Source organism: Heteronotia binoei, chromosome 20 (assembly GCF_032191835.1).
Source record: "Heteronotia binoei isolate CCM8104 ecotype False Entrance Well chromosome 20, APGP_CSIRO_Hbin_v1, whole genome shotgun sequence".
Classification (NCBI taxonomy): Eukaryota; Metazoa; Chordata; class Lepidosauria; order Squamata; family Gekkonidae; genus Heteronotia; species Heteronotia binoei.
In genome coordinates, this window is record NC_083242.1 from 38,445,226 (window position 1) to 38,459,405 (window position 14,180).

At 62.3% G+C, this 14,180-nt stretch overlaps 1 protein-coding gene across 1 annotated transcript; it reads right to left on the bottom strand.

The window, feature by feature from the left end:
* Positions 1-225: 225 nt before the first annotated feature.
* On the bottom strand, positions 226-3,558 carry GLIS2 (GLIS family zinc finger 2). Its single transcript, XM_060260659.1, has 6 exons — positions 3,408-3,558; positions 3,093-3,253; positions 2,462-2,638; positions 2,241-2,374; positions 1,638-1,756; positions 226-994 (listed from the first exon to the last, which is right to left on the bottom strand). The coding sequence occupies exons 1-6, from the start codon at positions 3,556-3,558 to the stop codon at positions 228-230; spliced, it is 1,509 nt and encodes a 502-aa protein (XP_060116642.1). The 3' UTR covers positions 226-227.
* Positions 3,559-14,180: the final 10,622 nt, after the last annotated feature.

Here is a 14,180-nt window from a genome sequence, read left to right on the forward strand (position 1 = left end):
CAGAAGAGCCGGGCTCTTCCTTCGTGAGTGAGAGAAACTGAAAGATGGGGGAGCAGCTGAGAGGGAGCAAAGGCAACCGTCTGGCCCATCCTTGGAAGCACAGAGGCTCCCCAAAAGAGCTGCAGTGCCTCTTCCGCCCCCCACCCAGCACCATTGTGAGTCAGAACTTGGCCCCTTGAGCGAGGCAACGACAGCCCTCCCCCCGCCCCGGGCTCCCACCGCCCCCGTCAGTTCACCACCGCTTGCTTCAGTAAGACGGAGCCCGTGGGGATGACCACCCAGCCCGGAGGCAGGGCCTCGCCGCTCCCCCCCGAGGAGTTCATGCCCGTCGAGAGGTCCAAGACGCCCCCTGGCAGCAGTGGGAGGTCCTCCGGAGGCGACCCCCCCAGCCTGGCAAGCTCTGCCCGTTCGTTGGCCTCCTTGCAGCTCTGGGGGCCTTGAGGGCGGCTCCCTTTGCCCAGCCGGGCCCCACAGCCGAGGGGAGCCCGCTCGGCCCCAGCCTTGGCAGAAGCCCCGGCCAGCAGAGAGAGGACGGGCAGCCCCAGACCGCTGGCAGCGAAGGGGGAGGAGAGCAGGGGGCTCTTGGCCAAGTCCAGGGGGGCCATCATAGGCCCGGCCAGGCCCGGCAGCGCTGTGGCCCCGATCCCCCCACAGGCGAAGGTGCTGAGGTCCAGCGGGGCGGGCGTGAGGGGCAGGCCGGGGCTGCCGAAGAGGGCACTGGGGTTGGGGATGACCAGCTGGGCCCCGCGGAGGAAGGGCAGGTCGGGGCCGGTGGTAGGAGGCCGGGCCTTCAGCAGCTCCTGGGAGATGAAGTGCCCGTGGGCCTTGATGTGTTTGCGCAGGGAGCTGGGGTCCGTGTAGCGCTTGTGGCAGCCGGGCATCTTGCAGGAGTACGGCTTGTCCACGTAGTGGGTGCGCGTGTGCTTGAAGCGGTCGCTCGAGTTGGAGTAGCGCTTGTTGCAGCCTTCGTAGGGGCAGACGTAGGGCTTCTCTCCTGTGTGGGGGCGGGGAGGGGCTGTGAGAAAATCACCCTGCCCTGCCAGCCTTGCGCCACTCGAGGACATGCCCTCTGGCTCGGAGACTCAGGCTGGCTCCAGCCGCCCCACCCCACCCCGCCCCCGAGCACAGGAGGGCCCTTCAGAGGGGAGCCGACTCTGCAAGACCCGCAAGAGCTCCCACTTTCGAGGACAGTCTCCACCCCAGCAGGAAGGCAGATCTCCCCAGTCTTTCCATGAGTCGGAAGGCGGGCAGCGGCTTGGAGGGACGCAGGACTCCGGTCTCACCACAGATGCCAGCTTTCTGCCCCCCTCAGGAATTCCCCCTCCGCTCTAGCCAAGTCGGTGCGCAGGGCATTTGCACCTTTACAAAACACACACACACACCCCGACTGGGCCCTGAGACCTCCATTGCGGCCACGCAGCCTGCTCTCTCTCAGTGAAAGACTGCAGCCGCCGCCAGGGTTCTCGCAGCCCCTGCAGCCAGCAGAGCAGCCCAAGAGGACAACCGTGAGAGCCGAGACTGGGGACCCAGCCCAGGTGGTTGGGACTGCTGGCGACTTCCCCGCCCCCGTCCGCAGGGCAGCCTCTGGGCTGGGGGGTGTGTGTGTTTTGTGGCCCTCCCGGCCCCTCATCGCTCACCGGTGTGGGAGCGGTTGTGGATCTTCAGGTTCTCCAGCCGGGAGAAGCTCTTGTTGCAGGTGGGGCAGCGGTGAGGCTTCTCATTGGTGTGCGTCCGGATGTGGATCAACATCTTGTACCTGCAGTGAGGGGGGAGGGGAGAGGCTGCTTGCCCTCAGTGGCCCTTGACAGCCCCTGCCTCACCCCCCTCCGGACCAGTTCCTGGGGAAGGCAGCAAAGGCAAGGCTGGCGGGGGAGCTTTGGGAGGACATGGAACTCAGTTCAGGTTGGGTGCTGAAAAGCAAGCCTGTCTAGGAGGCTGGTGCACAGCGGGCTCTGGGGCTGCCTACCAGGCACAGCAAGCCAGAAGGGGGTCCTGTAGAAGGAAGTGGAAGACCTGGGCAGCCAAGGAGGACTGGCCTGGCTGCTGGGGAGGAGGCCTGGGGGCAGGGAATGGGGAAAACACGAAGGACAACATGCTTGGCCTTCTCCCCCCAGGTCGCCCGGCTTCATGTGTGATGGAGGGGCTGGACTCTGCTCTCCCCTGGCTCCATCCAGTCCAAGAGCACAGCGAAGGCAGGGGAAAGAACTCCCCGCCACCCAGCAGAGGAACTGGGGGGTCACCTGGCATTGAAGCCCCGGCCGTGGCGTGCGCAGCCCTCCCAGTGGCAGCAGTAGCCAGCGTCCTTCTCGGGCTTGACGTGGAAGTCATTCACGTGATCTACGAGGTCTTGCAGCAGGTCGAAGAGCTGGTTGCACTGGGGAGGCAGAAGGAAGGGGGGGTTTTTGTGGTTTGTGGGAAGCAGAGGGAGGAGCCCCCAGGGTGTGGGGAGGGCCCCACTCACCTTGGACCACCGGCACACCAGCTGCTTCTGCAGGGGCAAGTCTGGGGAGAGGCGCTTCTCCTTGGGGCCGCTCAGGAAGGCCGAGGAGGGCAGGTGGAGTGCACCCCCGGAGCCGAGGGGCAGGAAGAACTGGAAGGAGCGGTGCAGGCCTTCAATGTAGCGCAGCGACTGCAGCTCCTGAATGGAGGGGGGGGGGGGGGACGTGGTCACAGCTGCCCTGCCTTGCAGCCATTTTGACACGCTTGGCACCCCGCGTGTGCGTGAAAGAGGGAGCGCAGAGCCAAGTGGAGCATCCTGACTCAGAGGGCCAAGTGAGGAACTTGGGGAGACACAGGTCTGAACCCCCGTTTGCTGGTAGGCTCAGGCCAGCCCCCCCCCCCAAGACAAGCCCGCCTTGCAGGGCTGCTAAAGTGGAAAATCACCCAACAAGTGAATTCAGGGTGTAAAAAAGAAGCCCGGCCACCTAGGCCAGAAAACCAGACACAGTTGGGCCACACCCCTTGTTCCATCATGGAGTTAGGCCAAACCTCCCCACCCCCTCCCCCGTGGCCTCAGGACCCTTTTGCCCCCCCCCCCCAATCCAGAGAGAGAGAGAGAGAGAGCGCTCTGGTCCTGGGCTTGTGCCACTCACTCGGAGGGTGGAGGAAGTGGCCAGCTCCCCGCTGCTGGGCCGGTCTGGGGAGAGGGAGGTGCTGCCGCTGGGGGAGTCCAGGCCCGAAGGAGGGGACAGGCTCAGGTCGACAGTGGGGGGCGAGGAGAAGCCGTCCTGCCCTTTGGAATGTGCCAGGAGGCCTGCGGAGAGGGGGGGAGAGGGGAGGTAGAAGCGCAGGCCCAGGGAAGCCGTGAGCAGAGCCCCCCGCCCAGTGAGACCCCCCAGCCCCCAGTGCTGTCCAGAGGACAAAGGCTGCGCCTGCCCCACCCACCCCTGCCTGGGCCCAGCCCTTACCCTCCGGGGGGGAGGCGGGGCTGTCCTGCAGGGCCCGGAACTCCCGGCGCAGGCCATGGTGCTTGGCGTGGCCCTTGTCGCAGGTCTCCCTCGCGGCCCGCAGCTTGGAGATGCTGAGCTTCAGGTCGAGGGGTTCATCCAGGGAGTGCATGGTGCCGAGCGCAAGGCAGAGACGCTCCGGTCAGGTGGCGGTGGGGGGAGGCTTTGCCCAACCTGAGGGAGAAGCAGAGAGCAGAGGGGAAGTGAGGAGGCAGCTCCTTCCTGCAGTGCCCCCCACTGCCACCACGCAGGGGCCCTGATCCCCTCCTCCCCACTCCCCTGCAAAGGCCAAGAGCACCTGCCTGCCCCCATCCCCTCCACTTTGCACAGCTCAAGGGGGGCAGGCAGAGGGAGTCAGCCAAGCCCCACAGAACATGCAGAGCAGCCATTCTGCTCTGGGGCTTTGTGGTCAGCAGGAAGCATTCTGAGCGGGGGGCGGGGTCTGGCCAACGCATGTGGCAAAGCCACTGGCCAGGGAGGCAGCCTTCCACCAATACTGCCGGGGCAGACCAGCCAGGTGCCAACGGGGTGGGGCTGGCTGAGGGTTCAGGAGGCCCCACCGTTTCAGGAGAGGCTGCGAGAGGGAGGCCCGGATGGGGGGTGTGGTTGGTGCCTCCAGTGTCTCCCTTCCCTGCTTTGGGCTGCTTTATGGTTTTGGGCTGCCATCTTGAGTGTCCCAAAGGCTGAGTGTGAGGCAGGCCTATAAATCCCTAGAATCAACAGGGCAGCTGTTTCCAGACTTGGCAAGCAAGGAACTGCATCGCCATAGCAATGTGTGCACAATGAAGGCAGATCCTCACCAAGCGTGGAGCAAGAGCTGGAGAAGGGAGGGGCATACCCTGGCCCCAGCAGCACCGGATGAGGGGGAGGTGCAGCAGCAGCAGCAGCAGCGAGAGGAGAGGCCTGGGAGGCGGAGCGGATGCTGGAGAGGGAGTGAAATCCCTAAGGGGGCTGGAGGGGGAGTCCTGCTGCCTCCCTGACTGTCAGGAGGGAGGAGTCATGTCCAGCCAGGCCCTGAGTTTGTGCTCTAGCACACGGGAAGCCCCCATGCCCAACTTGCCCCCTGCAGCCCACTGAGCCGGGAAGGGGGGGGGGCAGGAGACTCTCTGGCTGGCTTCCCTGACTCTGCTGTGCCTTCCCTTCCCTCCCCCACCCCAAGTTGGAAGCAGCAGTTCCCAGTTGGAAGGGCCAAAGGCTGGGCCAGTGGAGCTTCCAGAAAGAACCTTTCAGCCCCACCCCCCTGACCTCCAGGGGGGCTCAAAGTGACACACACACACCTGGCCAATCCGCTCCCCCTGGGGGGAAAGGCAGCTTCCCCCAGGCCTCTCCCCCCCCCAGTTGCCAATGGAAGAGGCCACCCTAAGGGTCCGGGAGCCCTGAGATGGAAGGAATGGGGGGCAGGGGGCTGGCTGGAACGGAAACGTGGGGGGTGTCTGGTCCCTGGCCAAAAAGGGGGGGCCGAGGGGGAGGAGCTGGGGCTGCAGCGCGGGAGTGGCCCAAGGTCACCCAGCGGCCGCGGGCGGGAGAGGCGAAGCAGGGCCGGCCAGGTGACGTCTGCTGCCCCAGGGCGTCGGGGCCGCTTCCTCCATCCCCGCCCGCCCCGTCTGCGGCGGCAAAGAGCAGAGGCGGAGGGGGGGAGGCGCTTCCAGAAGCCCCGCTGCGCCCCCCCCCCAGCCTCCGGGCGGCACCTGCTCGCTCGCTCGCTCGGCCCGGATGGAGCAGGCCGGCTCCCGCTGCCCTCCCCGGCTTGGCAGGCGGCCACCGGCCACTGGAATGCGGGAGCGCCCGGCCGTCCCTCGAGGGTGGGAGGGAGGGAGGGGGGCTCTCTTCCTCCGCCTCCCCCTGAAGCGGGCCAGGGCCCAAGCAGAGAGGGAGGATTCCTGAGCCGGAGGGAAGGAGGAAGCGGAAGGGCCGCCCGCCTCGCCCCCCAGCAGCAGCCCTCCCCCCCCGGAAATGGGGCCAGCGGGGGGGAGGGGGGCTGCATCCAGGTCACGTGACGCCCAGCCGGCCCCTGCCAAGGGCCCCCCCACCTCCTCCCCCTGCCCGGCTGGAAGGCATCTGCTCCCCGACGCCCCCCCTCGGGCAGACCCCCCCCGTCTCCGCTGGGGGCAGCTGGAAGGGAGGGGACCCCCGCTGCGCCACGGAGGCACCACACCTCTCGGCTCCCCCCCCCCAAGAGATGCCCAGGCGGTTTAAGGGCACCCCCACCTACTAGGGGGCCGGCCTGCCCTCCCCCCCCCGTGGCTCCAAGCGCCACCTCCCTCTGGCCGGGGGGCAGGTTGTTCCCATCCCGCTCCTCAAGAGGTCAGGCTAGCCCACGGGGAAGCTGGAGGCAGAAGCGGGCACTTGGAGGGAGCCAGAGGAGGCCTGGGCTGTGCTGCGTGCCAAAGGTGGGACCGGCCCCCCCCCCGCACCTGCGCCCCCCCCCCGCCCGTCTGGCTCCACCTCTGGAGCGCAGGAGCCAGCGGTATCCCAAGCATGCCACCTGGGCACACGCCAAAGGCAGCCTGCCAGGCCCCAGGGCGTCTGCAGAGGCGCAGCTGAGAGGCACGGCCAGCCAGAAATAGCGGGGGGGGGAGGCAGAGGGGGGATTGTTTGCCCTGCCCTGGGCTGCCCAGGGAGGGGGGGCAGGAGGGCCCGGCCAGGCCCACAGGGAGGGGGCTGGGAAATCCAGCAAGGGCTCCTCCCTGAGCACCCAGATGTCAGGGCGGCCCTACAGTCACAGGAAGGCCCCCCTCAAAGTTCACCAGGAGAGAGGGCCAGCTGACAGGGAGCCCAAGGGTGCCTGAGTCTGCAGAGCTGGGCCGGCACCCCCACCTTGCCCACGCGCAACCCACCACCGCTCAGCTGCAAGTTGGCTCTCTGTGGCGGCGGCAGCCACGGCTGCAACGCGCTCTCCCCCCCCCCCCCGGAGAAATAGTCTGCATGTGTCTTGCATGGGAAGGGCAGCCGCAGGGACCGGGATTGGGGACACTCAACAGATAAAGCTCCTCCAACCACTAACCAGAGATGCTCCGCCCCAGAGGGCTTAGATGCCTTTATGGAGGAAGAGAGGCGCCCCCTGTGAGCCCGGCCTGACCCCCGCCTTGGGGGAAGCCGCCGCCGCCCTGCCTGCAGCCTGGGTGGCTCAGGGGCACCCCCCGCATCCTGCAGGCCCATGGAGAAGGAGGTGCCAGCTGGCGGGGGGCCTTTCTCCTCCTCCTCCTCCGCCTGGGAGCGGCACGAAAGGGGAGCCGGCCAGAGCTGCGGCCCCCTCTCCAGGGCGCAGGAATGGGGGGCTGCAGCAGCGCCCCGGAAGCGGCCCCCACCCCAACACACGCGCACCAGGCCCGCAGGGAGGGGGGGGAGGCGGGGCACAGCGCCCCCTGGCCGTGGCAGCGGGCAGCGCCCTAGCGTGGAGCGTGTCCAGGAGGGCCGCCGCCGCCGCCTACCCGGGAACGGGGCCCTTCCCACGTTACTCCTCCACGTGCGAGAGGGGGCACTCCTGGGCCAGCAACCGGGGCCTCTGCGCTGCGCTTCCCTGCGGGACGCCTGCCCAGGAAGAGGCCCCTCCCGTGCCCAGTGCCTTCCTTCCTCCTGGCGGCGCCGACGGGGGCGCTCTGCACAGGCTCAGAGGCCTCCTCCCCCCCCCGCAGGGCCCGGGGAATCTCCCCTCCCCCTCGCCAGGCCGGGAGCCGCTTCCTGGCGCAGAAGCCCCCGCGCGCGCTCCGGCGACCCCATCGGCCCGGGGGCGAGCAGCAGCAGCAGCCCCTCCCTCCCCCCCCCCCCCGCCGGGCGGGAGCTCACCTCGGGGCTGGCTGGGGGCGGCGGCAGCGGCTCTGTGCGTCGTGCGGGGCTTGTGTGGGGCCGCCGCTCTCAGCGCCGCGCCCAGCGACCCCCGGCGGGCGACGCGCTTCTCCGCCTCCTCCTCCTCGGCCCGCCCCTCCGGCTCCAACCGGCCGCCCCGACGCCGCCGCCGCCGCAGCAGAGCCGCCGCATCTGCGCCTCCCTCCCTCCCTCCGCAGCCAGCCCCCCAGAGGAGAGGAGGGGGCCGCCCGCTTGGCTGGCTGGGGGCGGGGAGGGGCCTCTGGAGCTCCTCCTCCTCCTCCTCGGCGGCCGGGGGGGCTCCGCGGGGGGGCTCCTCCTCCTGCATGGCCAGGGCGGCGCCGCCGTCTGCCCGCCCCCTCCCTAGCCCCGCCCGCCGGAAATCCCCGAGGCCAGGCGCCCCCCTCCCTCCCCCGCGGCAGTGGGATGCGCAAGGGCCCGGCAGGCTCCGGGAGGGGGAGCGGCGGGCCTTGAGGGCATCGCGGGGGGCGCTCGGGGGCCGCCCAGCCCAGCCCCGCGTGGGCCGCGGCGGCTCCTTCCGGAGGCAGGATGCGGGGTGGGGGGAGGCCCGGGGCGGAGACGCATTCCTGAACGGGGCCCAAGCGGGAGCCTCCCTCCCTGCCTGCCTGGGTGGGACTGGGAAGGAGCCGCTGGGCCGCCGGAGCGAGGGGCACGCTTGGGGGGCAGAGAGGGCGCCGCGCCTGGAAGCCCTGGGGCGGCGGGGGTCAGGATCCCCTCCCTCTTTGGGGGGCACCAGGGGATGGGATGGGATGGGATGCCAGCAGGGGGGGGACTCTCCTCCCTCCCTCTCCCCCAAGCCGGGAAAAGGAGAGGCACCCACTGGGTAGTTGAGCCCTGGGAAAGGCTGCCTGATCCTGCACTGAGGAGGGGGCTGGACTAGATGGCCTCTGTGGCCCCTCCCGCTTCCGTGAGGCAGGACAGGGGGCCGTGGAGCCCGGACGGTATGCAGCATATCCCCCCGGAGCTGCTTTAACAGGAGAGAGTTGGGAATTTGGCCTGGAACTGCTTCTGTCCAAAAGGGCACACTTCCTGTCTGGGGCCAACAGGAAAAACCACATCACATCTCTGCCTTGATTTCCTTGGGACTCCTCTCCAGGCTGCATGATCCCACCCCCCACGGGTGTGCCCAGGGCCCGGCTGCCCCACAAGCAGGGTTTGCCCTCCCCCTGCCCCCCACAACCTCCTTCCTGGTGAAGCTCTGAGGTCCAGCCTTGCTGGTGCGCTGCGCTTGCTTCTGCCTGCATCTCCCTCCAAGGCTTGCGGGCAACCTCTGCAGCTCCCCTCACCCCTGGGCAGCAGCAGCAGCACTCCCCCGCCCCCAATAAACTGCTTGGTTTAGAGATTGTTCCTCAGCAGCTGAGTGGTGTGTGCCTGTTCTTCCCAAGGAGACACTACTTTGAGATCTGCTTGTCCTCTGAGGCTTTGCAAATAAAACAGATCTTGGATCCATTTCTAATTCTGCCTGTGACTGACCTTTGTGCAGGGAGGTTAGAGGCGGTGGCCTCGTTCCCTCCCCACCCCAGGTAGCCCTCCCCTTCCCTTCCCTTGGGGCTGACTTTGCTTTGGCAGCCATTTTAGGAGCTGGCCATGTGTTCCTGCTCCTTGTGTGGAGGCCCAGGGCTGCCCCCCAGGCTGTGCTGGGGAGTGGCCGGAGACTGATTCACTCATGGGACTCCTGCCGGGCGGGGGGGCGGCAGCCACCCAGGACTGCTGAGGCCATCCCAAGAGCAGAGGCAGCCCTTCCTGAGTGCAAATCTCATGGCTCTCAGGCAGCTGGGCTGGATTGTTTGGCCTGCCCTTCCCTGAAGGCCTCCTCCCACCCACCCTGGGGCAACACGGGCCAAGCCTCTGCCCTGCCAGCCCTGGATGCAACCCCCCCCCCCACCTAACTCAGGCAAAGCCTCATAGGAAACCCACCTGTAGATGGCTTCAATGGGCCCCCAGGTTGGCCTGTAATTGGCCACAGTCTGAGAGTCCATTTGGTATAGCGCTTAAGTGTGCGGACTCCCAGAATAGTAATATTCTGGAGAGCCGGTTTGGTGTAGTAGTTAAGTGCCTGGACTCTTATCTGGGAGAAGTGGTTTGATTCCCCACTCCTCCACTTGCAGCTGCTGGAATGGCCTTGGGTCAGCCAGAGCTCTCCTATCTGGGAGAACCGGGTTTGATTCCCCATTCCTCCACTTGCACCTGCTGGAATGGCCTTGGGTCAGCCACAGCTCTCTTATTTGGGAGAACCGGGTTTGATTCCCCACTCCTCCACTTGCAGCTGCTGGAATGGGCTTGGGTCAGCCAGAGCTCTCTTATCTGGGAGAACCGGGTTTGATTCCCCACTCCTCCACTTGCACCTGCTGGAATGGCCTTGGGTCAGCCAGAGCTCTCCTATCTGGGAGAACCGGGTTTGATTCCCCATTCCTCCACTTGCACCTGCTGCAATGGCCTTGGGTCAGCCAGAGCTCTCCTATCTGGGAGAACCGGGTTTGATTCCCCACTCCTCCACTTGCAGCTGCTGGAATGGCCTTGGGTCAGCCAGAGCTCTCCTATCTGGGAGAACCAGGTTTGATTCCCCACTCCTCCACTTGCAGCTGCTGGAATGGCCTTGGGTCAGCCAGAGCTCTCCTATCTGGGAGAACCGGGTTTGATTCCCCACTCCTCCACTTGCAGCTGCTGGAATGGCCTTGGGTCAGCCATAGCTCTGGCAGAGGTTGTCCTTGAAAGGGCAGCTGCTGTGAGAGGGTATCTGTTGTGGGGGGAGAAGATATGGGAGATTGTAAGCCACTGAGTCTCTGATTCAGAAGGAAGGGCGGGGTATAAATCTGCAATTCTTATCTGGGAGAACCAGATTTGATTCCCCATTTCTGGAATGGCCTTGGGTCAGCCAGAGCTCTCCTGGGAGTTTTTCCTTAAAAGGGCAGTTTCTGTCAGAGCTCTCTCACCCCCACCCACCTCACAGGGTGTCTGTTGTGGAGGGAGAAGATACAGGAGATTGTAAGCCACTCTGAGTCTTTGATTCAGAGAGAAGGGTGGGGTATAAATCTGCAATTCTTATCTGGGAGAACCAGGTTTGATTCCCCATTCCTGGAATGCTGGAATGGCCTTGGGTCAGCCATAGCTCTCATAGGAGTTGTCCTTGAAAGGGCAGCCCCACCCACCTCAGCCCCACCCGCTTCACAGGGTGTCTGTTGTGGGGGGAGAAGATATAGGAGATGGTGAGCCGCTCTGAGTCTCTGATTCAGAGAGAAGGGTGGGATATAAATCTATGGTCTTCTTACCTTGAAAACCAAAAGAGTTTCATTTCTGGGCGGAGTTTCATTCACTTCTTCAGGCCCTTTGAAACCAGACTTCCTCCACTATTACTTATGGGGTGTTAGTTATCAGCAAGGGCTGGTTAGAGTCAAGATAAATATAGCTGAGCTTGGACTGAAGCAGAGACCTGTGGATGACAGCAAATTAACATACAGATAATAAAACACCTTTGAGAACTAAGCTGGAGTCCAGCGGCAGAAGAACCACTAGATTTAAATGGAGGAGCAGCCAGAAGAGTTTCAGCGCTGCATCTGAGGAAGAGAGGAGGAGGAGGAGGAGAAATTGGATTTATAACTGGTCTTTCACTTGGGAGTCTCAGAGCATCTTGTAATCTCCGTTCCTTTCCCCTCCTCACAACAGGCACTCTCCCTGTGAGGCAGGTGGGGTTGAGAGAGCTCTGAGAGGACTGGGACTGGGCCAAGGTCACCCAGCTGGCTGCATGTGGAGGAGGAAGAGTGAGGAATCAAGGCCGCTTCTCCCAGAGAAGAGTCTGCACACTTCACCACCACACCGGACTGGCTCTCCTGCCTTGTGCAGGGCGTCTGACTAGATGACCCTGGAGGTCCCTTCCAACTCTATGATGCCTGGCCCCTCCCACTCAACATTCATTTATTATTTCTTATTCCAAAATGTATTTATTTTTGAAAGGTTTAATGGATCCTGAGCCTTGTTTAAAAATAAGAAGGCAATGACCCATTATTGACGGAACAGATGAGAGGAGCAGTTTGCTTAACTTTCTACCCCAACCCCCCCCCCCCAATAAATGCTAAACCCTGCTTTGGGAAAGACCAGGCTGGGGGGGCGGGGATCCTGGTAGCCAGTTAAAGGCACTTTGAGCTTCACTCACCCTAGATGACCCCGCTCAAGATCCCTAAATTGCGTCTTCTGCTATCCCTGAATTGGTGTGTTCATCTTCCCAGCTAGCTGGGCTGTTTCCCTACAGAGAGAGAGCGAGGAAGGTTCTGAGCAAATGTCCTGAACCCAGGTTAGAGCATCCCCACGTGTCTAGGAACTCCTGTTAAAGGGAGCAGGTGTGGTTCTTGCAGGTAGCAGAGGGAGGGGCTCCTTGGCCACTAGGGGGCACTCAAGGCTTCTCCTTCGCTGCCTTCAAAGCATTCCTGAGGGGGCGCTGGGGGTGGGGGGCACCCTTCGGAATCCCAAACGGAAAAGGTGCTTCTGGTGGAGGGGGGGGGGCTTGCTTGCTTCCTGAAACTCTCTGAGGTCAGGTGGTCTGTTTCCTCTGGCCCTGGAAGGAGCCTGCTCAGTCTCCCTGCCGCCCTTTCTGGATCCCATTTGACTCCTCAGAACACAACAGCAGGGGGCTTGGGGGGCCATTTCCTGGGATGGCTGAAATCCCTGCCCCCTCCCCCCCCCCGCCCAAGCTCGGGAGGGAAGTTACTCATTTGTTGACTTCATCTCTTCTCTCCAGCGAGGTCCGGGGGGCCTACAACATCCCCCCCCTCTCCAGGTTTATCCTCACAACCCCCCTGTGAGGTAGGTGAGGCTGAGAGCAAGTTGACTGCCCCAAGGTCGTCCAGCCAGCTTCCAACGCAAGGGTGGAGATTCAAACCGGGGTCTCCCAGATCTCAGTCCCTCCCTCTTCACCATCACAGGGCCCAGTCATGCAGCTACTGAGAGCCTCAGAGTCTTGCTAACATAAAAGAGCGGCGTAACTGGGGTGAAGTAAACTGGGAAAGGTTGGCAGCAGGCAGCCCATGATCTGGGAAGATACCAAGTGCTAAAGGGAAGCAAGTTTTATGTCCAGAAGAACAAATATCTCAATATCTAAGATTCTCTGTTTCAGGATTCGGAATGCCTGCGTTTCACTTAGCATACACCGGTTGTCCAAGGGTACACCTATGGAATGTATTTTCTTCTGGATCTGACTATACCAAGTGGAAACGAAGGAATCCGCTAGCATCGTACAGATATAACTAGCAAGGTCGGCCCTAAAGTGTAGGTGTAGCCAAAACTTTATAGTTAGTAGCCATGCCCTGGTCTCACTCAAATGGGTTCCAGTCTCTAGGCACATTGCAGCATAGCTGACACAGTTGGGGACCCCTAAAATACAGCGTAAAAATGCTGCCTAAATTTGCTCAAGTTGGAAATTGAGGGCACAAACCCAAATAGGGATCCCATATAACAACTGAGACAAATTGGTCTGCGCCACGACCATATAATAATTACAAAATCTGTAAAATTACAGAACTATCAAAATAGTATCCAACGTAATTTAAGCACCTAGATGGTAAGGTTACTCCATATTAATTTCGCGTTACAGGAAGAGGTCGTGTTTGGAATTCACTGTAGTCAGCAACGTGGCTTCCTGTAGCCCTGCGGCACCGAGCCCCTCTACCCTCTCCCTTCATCCCTCCTGCAAGCCAGGAGGTCTGGCTCCCTTGCATCTTTCACACCTGCTGGGAAGGAGGTCTGAGCACCAGGCAGCTCTGCAGGTCAACCCCACCAACTAGCACCATGCCTCTGCCCAGCCCCTGGCAACCTCACCCATGGGGAGCGAGTTGTGCCAGCCCTCGGGTCTCCCTTCTTGGCTCCAAGGGAGTGGGACAGAAGGCTGGGTAATTTACCGATGGATCTTTCGAGACAGGATGAACACTTGATGATACATATTATTACTGCAGCAAGACTTTTGATAGCACAAAACTGGAAACATGGAACTCTGAAGAAACAGGATTTGATTGATAAACTACTAGAGACAGCTGCAACAGATGTTCAAGTCAAGTCAAATTTATTTTTATATCCCGCCCTCCCCCGCCAAAGGCAGGCTCAGGGCGGCTCACAGACATGGAAACCATGATTTAAATAAAATACAAACAAGAATTTTAAAATACAATTCAGTTACATAAATTAGTTAAAATAAGATAAAAACAAGTACTATAAGGTGCTATAGGTCAGAATCATACATAAGATGGCTAGATGGTTACAGGTCAGTTCCAATTTCGGTTTAGCCAGGTTCTATCTTAAAAGCAAGCTGGAAGATAAAGGTTTTGCAAGCCCTGCGGAATTGATTCAGGTCCCACAGGGCTCGCATCGTCTCTGGAAGTTGATTCCACCATCGAGGGGCCATTACTGAAAAAGCTTGCTCCCTGGTTGTCTTCAGTCTAGCTTCTCTTGGCCCAGGGATTTTTAAAAGATTTTGAGAGCTAGATCTCAGCGCTCTCTGGGGGACATATGGGGAGAGGCGGTCCCTAAGGTAGGCAGGTCTTCGGCCATATAGGGCTTTAAAGGTAATAACCAGCACCTTATAGCGAACACAGTACATAACCGGCAGCCAGTGCAGGTCCCGCAGCCCAGGCCGCACGTGTTCCCACCGAGGTAGTCCCACCAGCAGTCTGGCCGCCGCGTTCTGCACTACCTGGAGCTTCCGTGTTCGGTATAAGGGCAGCCCCATGTAGAGGGCATTGCAGTAGTCTAATCTCGAGGTGACCGTTGTGTGGATCACAGTTGCTAGGTCGCTGCGTTCCAAGAAGGGAGCCAACTGCCTCGCCCTCTTGAGGTGGAAGAAGGCGGCTCTAGCAGTGGCAGCTATCTGGGCCTCCATGGATAAAGAGGATTCCAGTAGCACTCCCAGGCTCCTGACCCTGCGGA